This window comes from Akebia trifoliata, chromosome 6 (assembly GCF_017979445.1).
Source record: "Akebia trifoliata isolate Shusen 1 chromosome 6, ASM1797944v1, whole genome shotgun sequence".
Taxonomy (NCBI): Eukaryota; Viridiplantae; Streptophyta; class Magnoliopsida; order Ranunculales; family Lardizabalaceae; genus Akebia; species Akebia trifoliata.
The window spans coordinates 10,847,010-10,870,258 of NC_141380.1; the positions used below are offsets into that span (position 1 = coordinate 10,847,010).

The 23,249-nt window shown below is 33.2% G+C and overlaps 2 protein-coding genes across 5 annotated transcripts; both read left to right on the forward strand.

The window, feature by feature from the left end:
* The first annotated feature begins 5,674 nt into the window (after positions 1-5,674).
* Positions 5,675-12,187, forward strand: LOC147400196 (sucrose-phosphatase 2-like). Of its 4 annotated transcripts, XM_086445797.1 has the most exons (10): positions 5,675-5,906; positions 5,993-6,032; positions 8,056-8,140; positions 8,227-8,526; positions 8,858-8,959; positions 9,111-9,305; positions 9,843-10,133; positions 10,885-11,071; positions 11,800-11,846; positions 11,929-12,187. In XM_086445797.1, exons 3-10 carry the CDS (start codon positions 8,081-8,083, stop codon positions 12,019-12,021), a joined length of 1,275 nt encoding a protein of 424 aa, XP_086301923.1. In that variant the 5' UTR covers positions 5,675-5,906; positions 5,993-6,032; positions 8,056-8,080; the 3' UTR covers positions 12,022-12,187. The 4 variants fall into 4 exon arrangements, with proteins under 4 accessions (XP_086301923.1, XP_086301921.1, XP_086301924.1 ...); XM_086445795.1 differs by lacking the exon at positions 5,993-6,032; XM_086445798.1 differs by lacking the exon at positions 5,675-5,906 and having other exon boundaries at positions 5,973-6,032.
* A 9,210-nt stretch (positions 12,188-21,397) lies between these two features.
* On the forward strand, positions 21,398-22,930 carry LOC147400197 (uncharacterized). Its single transcript, XM_086445800.1, has one exon. The coding sequence runs from the start codon at positions 22,300-22,302 to the stop codon at positions 22,762-22,764; it is 465 nt and encodes a 154-aa protein (XP_086301926.1). The 5' UTR covers positions 21,398-22,299; the 3' UTR covers positions 22,765-22,930.
* The last annotated feature ends 319 nt before the right edge of the window (positions 22,931-23,249 follow it).

Sequence of the window (23,249 nt, forward strand, 5' to 3'; positions counted from 1 at the left end):
GGGCTCTCAGGCAAAATTGTTGAGGGTTCGTGGGATATTTCTTTAAGGATCCCTCCATTTGGGGGTCCAAAGAATTAAAGATATTTTAGAGGGGGGTTCTCCAAAAATTAAAAGTAAATCAAGCAAGACTGAAGTCAAGGTATTAAAGTCAATCAAGTGAGACTGAAGTCAAAATTAAAGTCAATTAAGCAAGACTAAAGTCAAGATATTAAAAGTCAATCAATAAGACTAAAGTCAAAACATTAAAAGTCAATCAAATAAGACCAAAAGTCATAATAGAATTATAATTGATTAATAACTCTATCTAATAGAGTTCTAACTTAAAAATAATTCTACCTAAAACAATTCTAATTAAAACATAATTCTACCTAAAACAAGTCAAACTAAAACACAACTCTAAATTAAAAGATCTCTAATTAAACACTAACTCTATCCAAATCAACCCCTAAAAACATCTATAAATAGAGGTGCTCACACCCTATTTTCGTATAAAATTATAAACCCTAGGAGAAGTAGGTCTAGAAGCTCTCCTAGCCCCCCATAAACCCTAGTTTTGGAGTCCCAACTCCTTAGCTAACATCCCTCCTTCAATTTTAGTCTAGAAAACACCCAAAAACCTTCTAAAAACACCCCCAAATCCTCAACGAACTTGAAGAGTTCAGATTCAAAAACAAGGAGATACCTTGCCTCGGAGATCCGAAGTCAAATCCGAAAACAGAACGAAGCAAGGGAGCACGGTACAAGGAGCTCTTTTTGTCAGATCTGAGGGAACCAAGTCCTTGCCATCGGAAAGGTAAATTTTTATTTTTATTTATTTTTTTATCTAGGTTTTAGCAATGTAATTTACTTGGGAATTTAGTAGAGACCGGCTTTGGCCGGGCGGGGTTGGTGCCTAACACCTTCCAACCCCGTAACTTGATCCCCGAATTCAGATTTTTATGGTAGATTAGTTCCTTTTATCCATGTTAGAGTCAGTTTGGTTCCTAGACCACAATAACTAGGTGGCGACTCCCAAACCTCAAGGGTCAAAAGCGGATCCGCGCACCCCGCGGATCGAGGGCGCTTTCACATACTTTCATATTTCTTCTTAATATCTTTTTTCTTTTTCTATCTTAAGGTCAGATAGTTGTCTTTCAAGATATTTGCAATAACTCTTCATTTCCCTCAACTCATGAACACTAGCCTAATATTTATGCTCTAGAGAAGTCCAAACAACTTTTGAATAATTCTTCTAAAATTGCAGAGTAGCAACTTCACCCTCAGTAGTTGGTAGACGATCAATGATAAAGATAATGTCATAAAAATTTTGTCAAAAATAAAACAGAAGAAATTAGAAAAATAAGATCGGATTATCAAAAAGACTAAAGGAAAGAATTATCTACCCCAAGCAAATGAAAGAAGGAAGCATTCATTAGCAAAGTCGAATCTAGTTCACTAATAGTTTTTTCATCCTATATCAAGTAAGAAGATTCAAGAATGCATTTAGCAACATAGAGGTCTTTAAGAGCTGATTGGTCTTCCTTGATAGATCTATCAGGCAAAATGATCATTCCTCCTCCAAACGAATGGGGATAAGTTACTTGAAGAAGATGGGACGGAGCTTCAATGATTGGGCTAATCTGAAGAGTTGAGTCAACAATAGCAGCACCCGAAAGTGTGATGGGAGATGGATCAATAGAAGTGTTAGGAGACTGAATAGAATGCCCCTAGACTGCTTCTCCTTCCCCTGAGAAGAAAAATTCATCTTCTTCTTAAGGGTAGGGCAAGAAGAAGAACCAATAATAGGTAAAATAAGCAAGCCACTTGACATAATGATTTCGGTTTGAGAAGCTTGATTATTATCCGAGGAAGAATCTTCTATCAGAATAGTCTCAGTGGAGTAGTAAAACAGGTGAAGTATCCGAAAGACACAAACGCAAACGTCTAAGAAATGAAGGAGGATAGAGGAGAACTCGCAAATCACTCTGAGATATGGAAAGGTTAAGAAAGAGCTCGCTCAACAAGAAAATGCCGATCAGGACTAAGGTTTTGCATACTCAAAGAGAGATTTCCTAAATAAATAAATAAAAAAAAGATAAATTATACAAGTGAAGAAGAAGATATAAAGATAAATGAAATTCAGAGGGAAAGCAACCTTCATATTTGAGAGATCTTGGGATAGACAAAAGATTACCCTCTTTAGAAAATTCATCAAACTCAGTTTCTTGATATGACAATCTGATCACAAAACCAACGCTTATCAAAATTAGGAAGGTTAATAACCAAAGAATCACTCCTAAAAGCAAGATAGTAGCTGCAGCGATCTGAAGGGGATGGCATTAAGCGGTAGAGGAATAAAAATTCTTATATTCCTAAGCCAAGGTTATGAATATCATTCAAGGCCGATATACCATAGGTGATCCTAAATAAGTTTCCATTAACTCTCGTAAGATGTAAATTAAAAAGAATAAGAGATTCCCTAATAAGCTTGGGAAGAGGAAACTTAAGACCATATTGTAGTCCAAGATAAAAGGAACACTCATTGGGGCCAATGGAAAGGTCGTCAAAATTATCAATCCTCCTAAACATTATATCTTTAGAAAATAAAAAATGCTTGTGAATTTCTTCAACAGAAGATGATAGATTAAGGAGAGACATGGGAGAAAATAGTAGATCAAAGAAACAAAACAAGAAAAATAAAAAATAAAAGATAATTAAACATACCAATTTAGTCTCTAAAGAGTTGGAAAACTGAGAAATCACCGAAATACTAATCCTTCCCCAAAGCCAAGAGCTCTCCCCCAAAAGTAGAATAGAATGACTAGAATGAGAGGAGATAAGGTCTTTTTTTTTTTTTTTAATAAAAAAGAGGTTTCCAAAAATCTTACTTGCCAAAATTAGTAGGAAATATGTATAGCAAATATCCCATATCAAAGATATTATCTGCCCTAATCCCAAAATAGAAATTTCTTAGAATCTTAGATTTTGGAAATATCCAAGATCCAAAAAGGGGGGCATGTAGGAACCAAAAATATTTGATCGTAGGGATTAGAGAAAATAACATCTCAACCCGATCCAAACTTGATTGAACGGATACAATGGGTCAAACCCATACCCCACCCGGTTCAAACAAAGGAACTCGATTCCTTCAATGTTTACAACTCAAGGAGGTTCGACCTCCCCTTGAGAGTCGACTCCTTCAATGTTTATAACCTTAAGGAGGTTTGGCCTCCTCTTGGGAGCCGACCCCTTCAATGTTTCCAACCTAAGGAGGTTTGGTCTCCCCTTGTGAGTCAACCCCTTCAATAGTTCTAACCTCAAAAAGGTTCGGCCTTCCCTAAGAAGCCGACCCCTTCAATGTTCCCAATCTCAAGAAGGTTCGACCTCCCCTTGGGGGGCGACCCCTTCAATGTTTACAACCTCAAGGATTTTCAGCCTCTCCTTAATATGTTCAACCTCAAGAGGTTCGACTTCCCCTTTGTAGTCGACCCCCTCATTGATTCCAACCACAAAGAGATTCAATTCCCCCTTGGGAACCAACCCCTTCACCATGTTCGTATCTCAAGGAGGTTCGTCCTCCCTTAAGAGTCAATCCCTTAACATAGTACAAGGATCAATCCTTTAAAGAGAAACAAGATCTCTATCAAACATTATAACTAATAGCTACTCGAGTAGCATCAAAAGGAAGAGTAAAAATATCTACAAAATAAACTCCAAATGCATAACACAATTGAGTCAACTCGAGGAGTTAAATAGACACCAAGTCAAATCAACTGTAAAATAAAAGTTACTTCTTTTGTTAGTTACAAAAAGCAAGAGAGTGGAGCTTCAATGCCATTATGAACCTAGATAATAATGCATTAAGTCATTATAAGGTGAGAAAGTGGTTCATAATGACATCATGGGTCATCAATGACAGACATCATAAGAAGAGGTTACATGCTCTACGTAAATAAGTTAATTCTATAAATAGGGAGACTTCTCCTACCTCAAGGTAAGTGAAAAATACACTTCACTACACAACTTTTAAATCTCTTCTCCTTACTCTATAATTTTCTCAAATTCTAACTTGATCATTGAAGGCCTCTTGGCCAACAACATATCAGTGTCTTTTCAAGTAAAACTAATGGAGAAGATGATTGGAAAGTCAAAGTTTAGTCAAAGAAAAAGTTCAAAAAAAGTGAAAAATCAACACATAATTTGAGGAACAATCATCAATAGTAATAAAAATCTCGAGGAGAGTGGGAGATCCGATAAATCCCTCATAGTATTGAAGAAATGACCAAATAAATAGATTTTAGGTACCCACTGGATAGAATTTAACAGTTTCGATTCCTATCGGTTTGATTCCATTTTAGACCCGATTCTAATTGATTTCAATAAAAAGGGATTCGGAATCGAGATTTTTGGTTTCAGTTAAATGGGTACCCATTGACACCCCTAATCCAAGGTTGGGCTCAACACATCAGATTCGGGTTTTGCTCGCCCAAGTTGCAGCCTAACAAAAGTAGGTATGTAAGTTAAGGCCCTGTTCTTTTAGGTTTCAAAAACCAATTTTTTTTTTTTTTGTTTTTTGTTTTTTCTGTTTTTTCTATTTTTAAGCTAAAAAATCAGATAAATGATGTTCATTTGAGATTTTTTGGCTCCCGCAAATTTCAATTGAAGCCCAAAAGTGACTCCTAAAAGAAGTCGTTCAAAAGGGACTTCTTCAAATGGTTTTTGCAAAAAGTCAAAAACGTAAAATGGCTCAAGTATACTTACCAAAATACTCTTCATCTTTAATTAGATTTACAACCAAATTTAACCTTGAAAAATGAAAAGAGATTACTAAAATACCCTTCATCGTCTAAAATACCCTTCATTTTTATCAAAATACCCTTCATCTTTTCCAATTACCAAAATACCCTTCATCTTTACCAATTATTAAAATACTCTTCATCTTTAATTAAATTTCTAACTAAACTTAACCTTAAAAAATAAAAGGGAATTACTAAAATACCTTTTATCTTTATCAAAATACCCTTCATCTTTAATCAAATTTTCAATCAAACTTAATCTTAAAAAACAAAACTTTCATCTTTACTACCAATATCAAAAGTAATTCATCATCACTACTTTATTATCAAAATATCATTCATTTTTTTGTGGATGTTGGATTATGTATTATGTAGGTATTTTCTTTATCATATGTTTATTTTTAAGAGGAGATGCTGTCGAAATTTCGATAGAATTATAAAATTTATAAATTTATTTAAATTGAAAATAATTATTTTTATAATTTTTAATATAAATTTATTATATTTATATATATTTAGTATAATTATATATTTATTAAGGTATTCTGCTCATTTTTTGTGCATTCTACATATATTATCAATATTAAGGGTATTCTGATTATTTTATAAGAATCCAACAATAAAAAGCTATCAAACGAACATCAATTTCTGGTTTATGTGCTTTTGTAACGAACAAGTTTCTACTGGATGTAATTTTTTAGGTTCTGGCCTTCTGCTTATTCTAAAAATTAGTTTCTGGAGCTGAAATTGACTCGTGTAAAGAATAGACCCTAAGTTTCCAATCATTAATATTTTCATATAAAGTCTGATAGGCAATGTGTGGCCCACAGAATAAACTGCCGAGCTTCGCGAAATAAGTTAACTACGTGTGTACCTCTTCGCAACAAAACCAATTTTTTTTTTTTTTTCTTTTGTGAGCACCAGTTGTTTTGGTAAAGAGAAGCGCCAACGGATTTGGATCGAATTCTCGTATATCTGTACATTGGGAGGCCAAAGTAACTTCGATCAGTTACACTTTCTTTCTTTTTGGAGCGACCGATTGAGCAGGAACTCTAACCTTAAATTACAAGACCTAGATCTTATGCTCTTCGATTTTGGATTCTTTGAATTTCTCCCCTGAACAATTCTCTGGTAAACTTCATTCTCAATCAAAATTTTAATTTTTCCTTAATTTCTTCTACTGTTTGTATTTTCTAGGATTTATCGCAAATTTGCAGGTGATTTTCGAAATTTAGTTTGGTTTGATTGAACCATCAGGTAATTGCTTTACAAATTCTCATTTTTTTAAATGATCTGATTTCATTCTTTTATTGCAGTTTTGATCTCTATTTTCTATTTAGGGTTCATCGAGTTCTTCGTACACTTCATTTATAAGCTAATTTTGTGTTCATTTTATGAAGATTTTAGTTAAATTGTTGCATGCGCTTCTATATTTACATGAAAATTGCGAAGTCATTTCCCCTGCTAGCTTCTCGGATACATTATTATCTTGATTTAGACATTTTCCTCTTCTAATTTCAGTTCTAAATATGCTGAACACTTCATTTATTTTTCATTATTTTTTATTGCATTATTTGGTTAAAACTTTCTATTAATTTTTCACGGTGATTCGATCCATTTGAAAGTATCACATTTGCCTTTGTTGGCTTTAATCTTCTTATAGCTATCAAGTTTGGGCACTCTTCCTGACTTTTGATGACCTCAGGTTCGTATGTAATTGTTGTAATTTTTTTTTTATGGCTATTATTCATGCAGTAGGTGTTTCGGTCAGAGCGTTTTGAGTTTTTCTTCTGATCAAAACATTGTTTTGGTACAAGATTTCAAACCTTGCCTATAACAACTACTGACTAACATATGCTTCTACTTTGTTGTTAGTATGGTTCTTTCAAGATATTTACATCAGTGATTAAAAAAATTGTTTCAACATAAGTTTTGTTTTGGATGCTTCAAAATGTCTGTTTTGTGCAATGGTGTCTTGATATGTCGGGTTTGGTCTAGTAAAAAAATGCAAACCGTGTGGCAAGAATTGTGATTATTATTATTATTATTTTTTAAATTGCAACATTATAAAAATAATCATTCTTTTTCTTGGATATTGCATGCCTGAATTATAGAAATAGACAGTGTGTGCATATGTGAGTCTTTGTGGCAGAGAGGGAGATCTGAATCAAAAGAGAGAGATTTCAGATCGAAATATAGGGAGTTCTAAGGTTGAGAGGTTGGTTGCAAAGGTGCAGGGAGAGTCAAATGGGCTCTTTGTTGTTTTAAGAATTTTATTGCAAAGGTGCATGTAAATGTGGGGAAAATGAGAACTCAAAACAACCCTTTTTGTTGGTATTTTTTTGTGTGAAATATACGACTCATATATATTCTAGAAAACTCAGTAGGAAATGAACTACGTAAGAAACTACTTCATAAGTAGCTGGGATATATGACGTACTTGAAAGTTATTTCTTCTTAATCTTATCCTAATAAAAGTGTTGAAGATGATTATTTTATAAACGGTGTTTAAAAAACATGAGAAATCTCGAGGCATTCCCCGAGGCCAGGCATAAAGAAAAGGTCTTGAAGTGTGTTCCAACCCAATATGGGTATTCCTTCAATAATGAGGAACACCTCATGTGTTTGAGATGTACCTTGAAGTGAATACCTCAATGCACATATCTATTTTATTGAGCGGCATTTCTTATGATTTCAGACTTATTATTTCTCATTCATTTATTAGAACTAGCCCCTAAGCAAGAAAATGAGAGCAAGAGTAGTACACATCATGTGTTTGAGATGCGCCTGGAAGTGAATCCCTCAATGCAGTTATCTATTTTATTGAGCGTCATTTCATTTGATATCAGAGTTATGCCTTCTATTTCTCATTCATTTATTATCAGTTCTATCCAAATATATGGTAGGATATTTAGGCTTGCGCTTCATGCATTTTAAGGTCTTGACACCTTGCACCATGCCTCTACATTCTAAAGCACTGGTTATTGTTGTGGGTTAAACATTTGCATTAGAGGTGTATAATTTATATAACCAAGATTAGCCAAATGTTTCACTTGAGGTTTTTGGATTTCTATATCAATTCAATGCGTGTACGCAGCATGTTTTGGACTATCTGAGTTTGATTTTTATTTTTATTTTTTTATGAGTAAGCTGGACTTGAACCCACGACCCCAATGTTGCTTTGCAATGTGTCAAACCAACTGGGTTCTGGGTCTAGGCCCATATTTTTTTTGAATGTGAATATTCCTTGTTAATTATCAGAATTCTTGCCAATTTACAGGGTTTAGAGTGGTTACTGAATTCTCATGGATAGATTCAATGGTCCCGCATATCTTATGATTGTTTCAGATCTTGACCATACAATGGTAGGGATTGTTTCTTCTACTTGTGACTTCTTACATTGTTCTCCTAGTCAGTGACCTTTATCAGACTAGATGGTTTGTATTTTCAGGTGGATCATCATGATCTGGAAAACCTGTCACTGCTTAGGTTTAACGCCTTATGGGAAGCCTATTATCGTCACAAGTCTCTGCTAGTTTTCTCAACTGGACGTTCGCGTATACTTTACCAACAGTTGAGGAAAGAGAAACCGATGTTAACCCCAGATATAACTATAATGTCTGTGGGAACAGAGATCACATACGGTGAAGCAATGGTGGCTGATGATGGTTGGGAACAGATTCTGAATCAGAAATGGGACAGAAACATTGTTACCGAGGAAACATCCAAGTTTTCCGAATTGACTTTTCAGGTTTGGTTTGTACCTATCCGTTTGCTCGTTGTTATCTGGCATTTCCCGTTGAAAGAAACTGGCATTAGACTAATCAAATAAAAAATAAAATAAAAAGATTCTATTGACGCACCAACTTTTGCTAATGTCACACCATTTCATACGTAAATTACCAAAGAATTAGCACACATATAGGGGTGCCATTAGTAACAGTTGGTGTGGCAACAGAAGTCTCTAAAAAAAGGAAAGAAAGGAAAAGAAACTGGAATGATAAACCGTATAAAGTATATGGGTTTCAATTTTGTTTGTATTTGGAGTCTAAAAACAATTGGCATTTGTGAGGTGAATGCAGTCGGAAACAGAGCAGCGGCCACATAAGGTTAGCTTTTATGTAGAGAAGGGTAAGGCTGAGGAGGTGATGAAAGCTCTTTCAGAACGTCTGGAAAAACGTGGGGTAAGATTAAACACATGGTCTTAAATGCATTTTATCCATTTCATTGAATATGGACGTAATTTTTTTGGAAAATATTTTGTTTGTTTGTTAAGATATCGATTGTGTTTGCTTATATAACAACATTTTTCTTGTTCACTTTGTTGTCTGCCAGTTAGACGTAAAACTAATCTACAGTGGAGGGATGGATCTGGACATTTTACCACAACGTGCTGGCAAAGGACAGGCTCTGGCATATTTGCTTGAGAAGTTTAAGGTTGATGGAAAACGACCCAATAATACTCTTGTTTGTGGTGACTCTGGCAATGATGCCGAGCTGTTCAGCATTCCAGAAGTATATGGTGTCATGGTTAGTAGCTACAACAGCTTTTACTGAGTTCTCCCTTAAGCACTCTTTTGTTTAATAGAACTGCTATTGGTACCCCAACTTTTACTTATTACGCCTCAATTCAAAATAAAGAACATAAGTGAATGGTTGAGAATAAGTAAAACTTGAGGATGCCAATAGAAGCTCTCTTTTTTATGCTAGATTTCTATTTTTGGGGTTTAGGATTTTATATGAGCCTAATCATAATTGTAAACAACTACTGAAATTGTTTGAACGAGTGTTTTATATTTTGTAATGTTGAGATTATAATTTGAGCCAAACCTTTGTAATGTTTAAAGAGTGTTTAATCTTTAATTTCTTTTATTTTATTTTATTTATTTTTTATTATTATTATTATTTTTTTTTGGGGGGGGGGGGGCTGCTTATGATAAAGAATTTAAGAAATTGGGTTGTAATAAGTAAAAAATTGGGGATGCCAATAGCAGTTTCCTTTTTTAATTACAGTTATAAACAGTTGGGCATAACTTCTTTGTTGCTTCTCTGCTTGGTGATGTGCAGGTCAGCAATGCCCAGGAGGAACTATTGAAGTGGCATTCAGAAAATGCCAAAAACAACCCTAAAATAATCCATGCAACTGAGAGGTGTGCATCTGGGATCATTCAAGCCATTGGTCATTTTAGGTTAGGTCCCGAGCCATCTCCAAGAGATGTTAAGGACTTTTCGGAGTGCAAGATAGAAAATGCCCATCCTGGTCATGAAGTGGTGAAGTTTTATTTGTTCTATGAAAGATGGCGTCGTGCAGAAGTCGAGAAGTCTGAACAGTATTTGCAGAATTTGAAAGCTGTCTGCGTATGTCCAATATTTGGTTTTTTTTCTTTCTTATATATATTTTTTAATATATGTATATATAGGGGATCGTTCAAGGGCCAAACATCGTGCCAAACACTATGCCATCATGTTTCTTCCTAGTTCCTATATGGGTTAAACATTTCAGAATGGTCTGTTTTTATGTGAGGATGATCTCTATGGCAAGGAGATCATCCTCACAAAAAATCAGTCCATTCTGAAACTTCTAACCCATATAAGGCAAAACGTTGGAGGTTGAACGCTATATATATAGTGTAATGATTTTGTAACTCAACCTGACATGGTGACATAAAAACTCAATGTTGTATACCCTGCAAGGACCATAGATTTTTTTTCCCTGGGATACACAACTGCACATCCCCTTAAAACATGTGCGGTTGTGTATCCTGAGGGAAAAAATCTACAGTTCTTGCACCTGCCAGGTCAGTGAGTTTTTGAGTTACCCTGTCAGGTTGAGTTACAAAATCAGCACTCATATATATATTAAGATTGAGTTGTTTGAAATAGAATTTAATCTTATATCTGAATAATGTTTTTTAAGTTGATTTAATAAAACATTGTTATCCCCATAAAGCAGACCAAGTCTAATTGAATTGCATTCAACAACTAGTGTTTTGTTTACCCCATCGATTTTCTAGACCCTGGTTTGACAATGAGTTTTCTTTTGAATTTTGCTGTTTTTGTTCTATTCTTGCAAGTTACGGACTTTAAATTGCTTAATTTATTTTGACAGTTTCCGTCTGGAATCTTTGTTCATCCTTCTGGAGTTGAGCGCCCTATTCATGACTGCATCGATGCAATGCTAAAGTGTTATGGAGATAAGCAAGGAAAACAATTCCAGATATATGTGGATCGAGTTTCTTCTACACTAATTGGATCAGACACATGGCTAGTGAAGTTTGATAAATGGGAATTATCTGGTAAGATCTTTATCTAACTAGCAAAGTTTAAAAATTGAAAACTAGTTTTGTACATTTTATCGTTTAATAAAATCTACATTGCTTATCTAAATATAAGTTATTATCTTATAACTATGATAAGTAAACGTCCAATACCTCTCAAGCCATTTGATCAAATGTTTTGCTGGTTCAAGAATGGTATGATGTAACTCATGGTATTAAAATCTTGTTTGAGACCAAGATGACTTGCCTGAGTCATCTCAGTATCGTCCATGAACGAGACAGATAGACATGGCATCTCACATCTGCAGAATCTTGCGAGACAAACGAGTTGACTCGGATGATATTTTGAGACAAACGAGTTGACTTGGATGATATTTTGAAAATATTGTCCAAGTCAGTAAAACTCGCCAAGTCAACTGGAATTTTGTATATTTTAGTAAAAATAATTAAATTTCTTTAAGAATTTAAACATTCATTATCTAAATAAAATATGATTTTATAATAAAACATCTATCTAATCTTACCTTATTTTATACAAAAATTATAAATATTCATGTAAATATATATATTAATAAATAATTATAAACCAAGTTACATGGTTTGTCTCGTCCGAGACAACTCAATCTCGTCCATAGAAGAGACGAGACTTCAAACAGAAATTTGAAACCATGGTGTTGCTCCTATAATGCTTTGAGATATGCTTTTAGTTCCCATCCCTGACGATTCTTTTGAAACTCATTTTGTAGATGAAGGATCTAAATGTTGCCTTGCCACGGTTATACTAAGTTCAAAGGTAAGATTTAAATCTTCGAGCTTTGCATCCCAATATGGATGTAGTTCATTTTTTCAAGATGATTGATTTGTGGTTTCCACAGGGGGCGGCATCGAAGGGGTTTTCTTGGGTGCATGTGCATCAGACATGGTTGGGTGAATCAGGAGCTGAAGATAAAAAATCCTGGCCTTTCTAGATCAAGCCTGCCTGACACCCAGATGTCCAGTATTGCATAATTTTTCTCTGGTCAGAATAGACAACCCTCACTTGTTAATTTTTCTTTATGTATTTGCGTCTCTTTAGCATTGTCTCTCTAATAAACATATCTTCAGTATATATCATGAAATACTTCAATTTTTTTATCTTTCTTATCTGGATGTTGAGTGTAATTTATACTTGATTATCAAGAGTTCATATGGTTTGAGAGGCCTAAGTTGGTCAACCCTATACCAACCAATCAGGTTAGGTCGGGCTTAGTCGATTTTCGGAGTGGGGGAGACCCATACCACCTAGTGGCTACTATGAGTCTACCACTACCCTTACCTTGATACTGTGGTCATCACTACTCCTGGTTTTCTTGGTGAGAGTGGACAAAAGTTTGACTTCCAATCAAATCAAATCAAATCATCTAGACATCCCACGCCGTTCATTAAATCCCTAAATTCCAGATTAAAAACATCCATTTGTTTTTTACTGAGTTAGATGTTAAAATTCTATGGGCTAGGTTTGAAGCCATACTCTCTTTTTTATTGAAGGAACTCAAGTTGCAATGGACAAAGATAGGTTGAAAACTCGAACTGCTAATAAACATAATGTGAAGCCAAAAATTTGGATTTCTTGGTCCATGTCTTGAACTATTGATAATATCTTCTAGTTTTTGGATATCGTGTTGGTAGATTCAGTTACGACAGTCTTAAGTTGGGTAAGTTAGATTCAAATACCATACCTTTGTACCCACTTTTACTTATAAACTCAGTTCTGAGCCATTACTAGTGGGCATTGATGTTTTCCATGATTAATGCGACCTCATCATTTAAGGTCGAAATTAATGCATGACTCACTTTTTGGTGGTTATGTTATGGATAATGGATTTGATTCATACTTAGATCTGTGGTTATGGTTAGGATTGTGCTATAATCTTTTTATATTAAATTTATCAATTACCAGGGCAGGTTGGGATTTTCTATTTAACTTGGATATCCTAATTAGGGTATATATGAATGAATTCATCACCTTGTGATGACACATGTTGCTGTTATATTGTTGGACAGTTTATTTTCCTAAGAACTTGTATTGCCATGCCAACTTTTCATGATCACACACCGACATGTAATTAAATAGATATCTAAGATGGGTAGGGTTTCTTGCTAAACCCCTAATCTTGGGTTGATTACATACCCAAAATACCCTTACAATTAATTACACCTTCCCTCATCTTTCAAAAAAATTAAACCTTCCCTCACAAGATCATCTTTCTTACCTTATCTGGGATTTCCAATAGAGAATACCGAACAAAAACTTCCATGATGAAGCACAAAAGTCAGTGAACCAGTAGTGATTTCATTGACAGTTATGTTATATTCTGACAGCCCCTATGGGCCTTTTTATGTAATGGGGGGGGTCTCACATACTATTTTATTTATTGGTTTTTAATATATATATATAAGGAGGGGCCGAACCCTATGATTAATCTATTGTTCCGGCTCTCCCTCTCCCCAAACTTCTCTATTTCTCCTCTTCTACTTGCTCTAGACTGTTTTGGTTCTCTACTGATAATAATCATAGATTTCAAAATGATCAATTTGTTGTTACTTTGGATGTCAAAGTTGCAAATTCACTGCAATTCTTTGGTTTCAAAGTGGCGAGTTCATTGCTTCCAAATCCAAGCAACGAATTAGACGATTTTCAAAGCGATAAACTTGCTACTTTGAAACAAAACAAGTAAAGTAGTGAATTTGCTACTTTAAAACAATCCAATCAGCGTATTCTTTATTTTTAGACAAGGTACATATTAAAAATGGAGTCGCAATAAACTGACGCTCCTTGTATACTCTTATTTTCTTCCGGATACACAAGGAAAAAGATTTATGATTCTGTTCATATACCACATCGGAGAGCGCCAGTTTATCATTAGTCTTAAAAATAATATCCCTATGGGACTTAAATCTGTTGCACATTGTGTTAAATATGTGTCTAAGGTGCTTTCCTTAACGGGCCGTCCACGCGGGTAAAGCGTATATCCCCGTATCTTGTGTCTATTTGCAAACACGATTTCCCCACTATATCCCTCTTGTAGTAGAGCGCTTTCTATCTTTTTCTCTATGTTGATCTGTTTATCGATAATTTTATTAACGGCAACAAGTGCATTGGCGTCTCCAAATAAGTGAGGAAATAGGCGAGCTTCAAGTTCCTCCCGCCGTGCGTCGTCGGACATCAGAGGCTGTACTAACTCAGCCCATTGCTCGTTTTGGTAACGAGTCATCTCAGATCCCGTCATGGGGGCACATTTTGCATACTCCCATCTTCAAGATTCATCAAGTATAATGGGCTTAGACCCATAGCTCAGTTAGTTTGATACGTTACAAAGCTTCTTTTGAGGTCATGGGTTCAAGTCCAGCTTACCCATATAAAAAAGAGAAAGAAAAAATAAATAATAATAATAATAAATAAAATAAAAACACTTGATATAAAGAGGATAAAGAGTAACAGAGATGGGAGGATATTCTTTAGGGGCCAGGCCTTCTGATATTAAATCAGCCGTAAACCGAAACTTGAAATCTTAATATCACTTAAGTCACTTTATTTTAATAATCATCACAGTTATTACAAATTTCCAAAAAGTTTGAAGGGTACCATTTCCCAAAATCCTTTAGATTTTTTGTCACCTTAAAAGATCTACCAATGAAAATCTTGTTTGACCCGTAATTGAAGAAAGAACTCGATGGTGGGGTACAAAGCCTACAGCCGAAATCCTCCTGATTTGCTGGGTCCCACATAAAACATCAGGTTTTGGAAAATCAAATACTCCATGATTGTGGCTGTTTCATGAGTTGTTTTTCTCTAGAAAGATTTGGTTTATTTACATGCATCGCATCAAGATGGTCAATTGCACTCACTTAACTGACTTGTATAAAATAAAAATAAATTATCATTTTACCTTTTTATTTTGACTTATTGCACACATCATCACTTACTAAATAAAAAATCTAAAATCCACTTCTTCTTCTTCTCTTTCTCTTTTTTAACTTTTGAGAGGATGAATCAATGGAGATTAGATTTTAGGATTTTTTTTTTTTCTACTTGTCTATTTTATTTAATTTTTTTTTATTTTACCATTCTACATTTAATCATCAAGAAAGATGAAATACTACTATTAAAATCTCAAAACGACAATTTTGAATTAAAGATTTTTTGATAGATTTTATTTAGTAGATTTAGAACAAATTCATTTTAGCAAATTCAGTAGGTACCCACTGAATATTGCCAAACAAATTCAGTAGGTACATACCAAATATTACAAAATCGATTTAGTATGTACCTACTAAATAGAATTTTCTCATGTGAACGGCTTTGAATCGATTGACAGTGCTAGGATAAGAAAAATAAGTAAGATCAAAACTTAAAACCCTCATTGAAAATTTTCTAAATGCAAAGGAGAAAAAGAAAATGAAAGAGAGAGAGAAAGAAAGAAGAAGAAAAATAATTTGATTCTTTTAGATAGGTGAAATAAATAATTTAGATTAAAGTACATTTATTTATTAGGTATGTGTAGATAGATATTTTAAAGTTAAGGTGGGTATCGCAAGTAAGTTGATACAATTAGCCACTTTGGTGTGTGGGAATAGACGCACCCAAAAAGAAAGTAATCTAATAAGGTGAAAAAATGTGATTTGATTTGTAAGTGTATCAATTGTATGATGGCACACGTTTTCTTGAAAAAGAATCATTTCTCTGAGGAAATAATTTTCTTACCTTAGTGGGAAAATATTTTGTCATCGGACATACAATTTATGGGTTCCACTTTTTTTTTTTAGTGTGGGTCTTGTCGTATTTGTTCTCCTAGTTAGGGTGTAAATGAACTGAGTGATTTTTTTGCTCACAACCCAATAACCGATTGACATATGATGTTGATGTAAGCAATAAAGGGAAATTTTCTCTCTCCTACCCGTAAATCCACTACCCACAAATTTTAATTTTAAGATTCTAAATTTTAAAAGGGCTCGTGGAGCCCAAATAGATTATCATACTAGCAATCACACAACCACCTTCAAGATTTCATTAAAGAACTAATGGTAAAAAATAAAAGCTTTTCACACTTAATCCAAGGTATCAAACTTGGATGACTACTGAGCACCCAAATTTAAAATTAAAATTCAATAGTGAAATAAATATTTTTTTTTAAATTCATGGGTTGTGAGCAAAATGTCATTCATAAATGGATACCCAATTAATCGATAATCTTAAAAATGTATGAGGAGTCAACCATTGGATCTCACATATACATGTTTTGGATTGTGTCTAAATATATGAGTTTAGTTTTCATTAGTCTACGGATCCCAATCGTGATTAAATTGGTTGTATCATGCACATTAAAATATTCTAAGAATGCGACTAATTTTTACAACTATTCATTATTAAAAAAAAAAATGTACTTAATAATTGAGAATATTTTAAAATTGAATGTGTGTTTTATTGAATAAAGAATACCTATTGTTATTATTTTTACTTAATAATTTAAATTTGGTTATAAAACAAATAAACATATTTTAAAAGATTAATTTTTTATAATACAAAACACGTCATTTTCCATCTTTCAACCCTGCATTTCACTAAAGTACAAAGATGGTATATATAAATTGAAATAAATAATTTTTCTTATTATAAATCCTGATAAAATATATCTTTATAGAAAACTAATAATTAATTTAATTTACTTTTATAATATTTTTCTAATTCAATTTATATACTACTTTAGGTGCATAATTCTTGTATCGAAAGGTATGAAATCGAATCCAACAGGTGCCGCATAATAAAACAAAAAATCTCTATCTTTGAAATACGAATCCAACAGTTGTAATTTATCTTAGAGATATGTGATTAAGATAAAAAAAAAAAAATACAAATTTTATCAAATCATTTGATTTCTTGTTTTTCCTGTTAGATTTTGTGTTATTCATTACATAGTAACTTAATTACTTTAAGTATTAGAATTGATATGTAAAACATAAATGATCCTAGTATATGATCAAATCCGAAAAAATAGGGTTTGGATCAAGGTTTTGAATATTTGAAACAGATTTGGATTGAAAAATAGAGATCCGATAAATTTTTAAATCGGATTTAGATCAACCTCAATCTGATTAAAATCCGATCTAAATCATTTCTTAATATATACAAAACCCCTCATCTCCTCTCTATTAAAGAATTAAAATATATATATATATCAACATTCGTCTATCTTTATTACTCTCTCTCCCTCTGAATTAAAGAAAGAAGATGAGAAAATGATAGAGGATCTTTGTGAAACGATGATAGATGAAACTCAATCGATTAAAAATGAAACCCTAGAATTCTCTCAAATCCCTGGATCAGATTGGTTTTAGAATTTAGATTGAATGAAGTTTTAAGCAGATCGGATTCATGTTAAAAATTTTACCATATTTCAAGATTAATCAATAAATTATTAAATTCATGGTTGTTAGTATTTATTGATATGATTCATGTTAATTTTTACCATCTTTCTTTGATTGGTTTTAGATTGAATGCAGCTTTAAACAGATCGGGTCAGATCTGGGTCATAGTATAAAGATCTATGGATCTGTGCCGTTCCCACGTCAGCCGAGTACAGATCGAATAAAAAACCCGAGTCCGAAATTCATTAGTCGAACCCAAAACATGACACCCTATATGAGAGCGACTCTTCACACGTGCGATGTCCACACGGTTAAAGAAAGTAACTGAACGAGTGAGTACGTCTTAGGTTAAAACTAGAGTTCAGTCAGAAACAGATAACACGTGTATTCACACTGAAAAGACTTTTGATCCGTATACATATCACATCAACGTGTGTGACACCACTAGTTTTCTCTAAACCATATCATCCACTTAAATTATTTATAGGATAATTTATATATATATCTCCTCCCAAATTTCTTCTATATTTTCAAACACACCCTTAATTAATATGAAATGACCTAAATGCCCTTTTCTTCAAATTATACTCAAAAGTCCTTTATTTTTTGCCAAAAAAATTCCACCAACCTCAAGGCAAATCAATCACTTCTTGAATTCATCATCTTCAATCTCTTACTTAAAGTTTTAAGATTTTTTTCACAAAAATTTAGTTTTTTTTACTTGGCCAAACGTCTCAGACTCCTTCATGTGATTTCAAGGTTGAAGGAGGTAGAAGAATCTTGAGGTTGAAGATTAGGTTTCAAGTTGAAGATAAGGGCTCTGTCATTAATATGCAACTGCAAAGGTGTCTTTGTTTACATGTGACATTTAGATCATTTACTTAATTAGTTAGAGGGGAATCTTATCAAGCAACAAAGAATTATGGGACATTAGTGACATTCAACATCTTTCTTTTTTGTCCTAAATGTATTTATTTAAGTCTTTTTGCAAAGGTTAAGATGTATTTGTTTGGTATTATGCAAGGGTATAATCTAAATAATTTTTCTAAGATTATTTGATATTTATCAAAATGATGGTACAATGTTAAATACACTTTTGCTTTTCACACTAAAAAATAAAAATAATAAATGTATTTCACTGTATGTTTTTGGAAGAAAAGAAAAATATTGTGAAGCTTGCTAATATCTCACCATGAATTATTGGACCTTAGATTCCCTTCTTTAAAACAAGTGAAAAAATAAATAAAAGCAAAGTACATAAATACCCAGTGTTTGGATTGAGAGAAATGGAGATAAGAAAAGAGAAGAGAAAATAAATAAATTTCTTTCCATTTATCTTATTTAGTTTGTTAAGTAGGAAGATAAGAGAAAAGAATTGGAGAGAAGATAATAGACAAAAAAAAAAAAAAAAAGGTAGAGAGGAGAGAAATGGAGAGAAATCCTTTTAAAATATTTTTAATTCCAACTTACCCTTAGATCTCTTTAAAGATAATTTAAAATTCTAAAATTGTCCCAATTTCTCTCCTATCAATCCAAACATGGTAGAGAGAAATTGAGTTTCTCTTCTCTCAATCAAAACAAAGTGTTAGTCTCTCTCTCTCTCTTTCAAATCCTAGATCCCATTCATTAATTATTGTTGCAATTTTTTAGATGCATTCACTTTCAATCTAGCATTTATATAAGAACCTTCAAAACTATTGAGACAACTAGAGCCTATTAACTGTTTGGTTTTGGCTGGATCAAACTTAGGTTTTTTTTATAAAGAGTTGAGTTTGTGTCTTACCTAAACCTAAGCCCATATAAGAGTAAAACTTGATATTAATTTTTTTTAACACCTATTTATGAAATCATATGGATGAATTTTGGATAGGGATAGTCATATGTTAAGTTATTCTCAACATTAACAACAAGAAAGCCTTGTTCCAAAGTTTACAACCAATTAAACAAATCATGTTTCTCTATTTCACTGTGTTGGATTATAGAGCCAAGGCTTTGATTATTGAAATTGAGTTCATATCTGTTTACTATCTTCACATCCTTATTCTTTGGGGTCTTTTTGTTGTTCTTTTAGAACCATCAATTTGAATATTTCTTCTAAATTGTTGAACATGCTAAAATTATTTCATTCAACATTTTCTTAATTTATCATATATTAAAATTATTCCTACATTTTCTCAAATGTATTCATTTCTAGTTCTATCTTTTATATCTCAAATGATTATTATTATAATTTTTTTTTATATATAAAATAACAATTAAATAATAGTCAAATCTTTCAACTTGAAATCTGCTATTTATTTAATTACTGTTAGATTTGAATTATGTAAGCAGACTCCAAGGAATTGACAAGTCACTACCTAATTGGATTAAATGCCACTGTCTTATAGGCATTACAAGTGGGAGTAAGAATATGATATAAATACAAAAAATATATCCGAATAGGATGAATTGAATTGGACCGCAATAATGAGCATAGTCTTTCTCTATAAGATCAAGATCAATGTCCTAAGTCCGAACTCTCATGAGTGGATCCTTTGTAGAACTTTTCTCCTATAGTGCTCACTCAATGGTCAAGAGAGAACCACCTTGAAAAAATCCATCACCTTAGCCATCTAAGGATTATGATGTAGATCATACATTAAAAACAAAATTATTTTAAGTAGATCTAAGACTATAAAAATGAACAATCACTGAACTCTCAATTTTAAACGATGGGATTTTGTTGTCTTTTTTGTGTAGCGCCCTCTCAACCGTGTAAAGATAGTACATGAACTACAAGAGAAAAAAAAAAGTAATACAAAAGATTTGCACCAGATTTAAACACACTCATCCACTTTGGTTGAATATTTGATATAACCCTATCTTTTCAAATTGATGACCTCAATGTTTTCAAATAGATTATTGAAAAATAATCTAAATACCCTTGTCTTCTACCTATAATAAAAACCCTTGATTTTTCTTAAGATAACAAATTTTACTATTTAATACTTTATCTACTTCAATCTTCAAGCATCAATAGAAAGATAGGATTTCTTTTTTTTTTTTTTTTGGGGGGGGGGGGGGGGGGGGAATTTAAAACAATGGATCGAAGATGAGGTTGAGTAAATTAAACATAATTTACCATAGGAGTTGACGATGATCAAGAAGAAAAATAAAGGTTTTTTTTTTTTTTTGCATATTAGCAAAATGGGGTACAATATTTATTGGGTAAGGACTCAATTTTGGATATATTCATGATGTTTCCTAAAAAGTCAACAATTTTTTTTAAAAAATATACCAATAGTGTTTTTAGGTTTCTCACCAAGATCCATCATCTTTGATTCCATAAAAATCCTATCTTTTTTCTTGAGATTTAAATGTTGAAGAAAATACATTTTTTTGGAACGATAAAATTTTTACCATATTCCAAGATTAATCAATAAATTACTAATTGATTTGTCGAGTGGTGGATTCATTCGCCTAGTATTGAGTGAATTTTACAAAATTTTGAAAAAAATTCAAAGAATTTCATAACTATATATTTTTGTGTAGAGATACAAGATGAGGGTATTTAAGTCATTTCTTATTTCTCCATTAGAGAAGACCCAGTGTCAAGCGGTGTCTCAAATACTCACTAAAACGTAGGCAGTACGTTCAACCCACCATTTATTTTGCTATTAATTTCGAATTGAGAAATTAAAAAGACTTAAGGATCAACTACAGTATCCATTCCTATAAAATACGAGCAGTGTCTATGTGGCATGCTTTAAATGGATTATAAAAATCCTCGAACTCCTAACTAAATTGTAAACGCAGCCCAATGCTATTTTTCTCAAATCAAAACTTTACACGTAGACAACGTTCCTATCTATTGAAATGGAACTCGTACTAGATCGAGACTCAAGTCAAGAGCGACTCATAGAAAATCTCTCTACGGCTCTCTCTCTCTCTAGTCTCTCCTTCTCCCTCTCTAACTAATCTTGTTGTTCTGGAGTCGCACGTCTTCTTCTTCTTTGATTCTATATTTAGATAAGAGTAGGAAAGAAAGATTCGAAAGAAACAAACGAAGAAGTTTTCAAAGATTAATCAGTCCATCGATCGAGTTTTAAGGAGAAATATTAGGCGAAATCCGAAGATTTTGGTTGATTATAAGTCCAAGATCTCAATCTTCAACAGTTTACCGTGTCTCTCCAGCACGATCAATCTAAACCTAGCCTCTAGGCTAGCTGCAATGGAGAAGGTTTCCTGAAAGATCTAATGAGGTTTCTCTATTCGAAGTTCTTAAGTTTTCTTCATGAATCAAACTAATTCCTTCAATCTCTCTCTCTCTTAAATTGACAAGATTCGAGAAGGATTTCTCATGATTCTCTGAAAATTTTGAGATCTTTCAAGGAGATTTGAATATTCTTCGATAAACTTGTAGTAATTTTATGAGGAGATTTGCGAAGGTTTTGTTTTTGAATTGTTCTTGATCTTAACGCGATTCATTTTTCTTCGTGAATCGAAGTGTTCGTCCAAGTTTCAAATAATTCCTTCAATCTCTCTGTGAAATTTATAAGAATTGAGAGGGATTTTTCATGATTCTTTGAAAAGTTTTGAAATCTTTCAAGGAGATTTGAACATTTGATGATCGAAAATAATTCTTTTATTTTTCGTTAATTAAATCTCTATCTCTTGATTAAAATTTCTCTTTCGATGTACAATCTCCTGAAATCGTCAATTTGATTATTTTCCCCCAAATTTAGACTAAATTGACTCTTAGATCAATTTTACGTTCTCCATCGTTCGGTTTCTGTTTGTTTTCCCTCTTTCACTGTCTCAATCCCAATACTGAGTCAACTCGTAACTCGTCCGATCCAACAATGACTCGGCAAGTCATCCTCCATCCCTCATCTGCAAATCGCCGTCAACCACTCCTATCAAACCAATCATCCACAGGAAGCATGAGATTCGCTGAAGTGGCCGGCGGGACTACTGCCGAGTGCGCCGCCATTTGTTGCTGTTGTCCTTGCGGACTGGTGAACCTGATCGTCCTCGCCGTTTACAAATTGCCGGCCGGACTCTGCCGGAGAGCTTGGAGGAGTAAGAAGAGGAGACAAAGATTGAAGAATGAACAAAAACATTACGGATGCAGATGTGGATGTGATAATACAGAGATTCAGATTCATCCAATGTCTTCTTCTGTGGTTGAAATTTCAGAAAAATCTGATAAATTATTGGATAAGGAGGTTATGGATTTGGAGAAAGAAATGTGGGAGAAGTTCTATGGGACTGGATTTTGGAGGAGTCCTTCACAGAGAGAAGATATTATTAACAGTAAGAACTAATAATCTCTTTCTTATCTTTTAATTCTTTGTGTTGTGGAGGTTGTGTTTGGAGGATTTGTGATTCAAGTTGAGTCCGTCCTAACATGTACAAATGGAGGAAGTTGGGTCAAATGCTCATTAAATTTGTCTACTTTGGTGACGATGGATTTGGAGTACTGTGGATGTACTTTGTGTGTGTGTGTGTGTGTCTCTGTGTGTGTGTGTGTGTTTAAATGTTATTAAATATAAGTATAATATTATATTTATATTACCTCTTTGAATTTGACTTGCTCAGAGATCCTTCTAGAATTTGGTTTAACTTCTATAGAGCTGTTATTGGCATCCTCACTTTTTTACTTATTAAATTTCAATTAAAAATAACGAAAAAAATGCACGACTTTTGTTATAATTACGATTTCAATACCCTGATCATTTTATTGACGATAAAAAATATGCATGTGAGTTCACAAACTTGTAAGTTTAAAAGTGATGAATTTACAAATTCA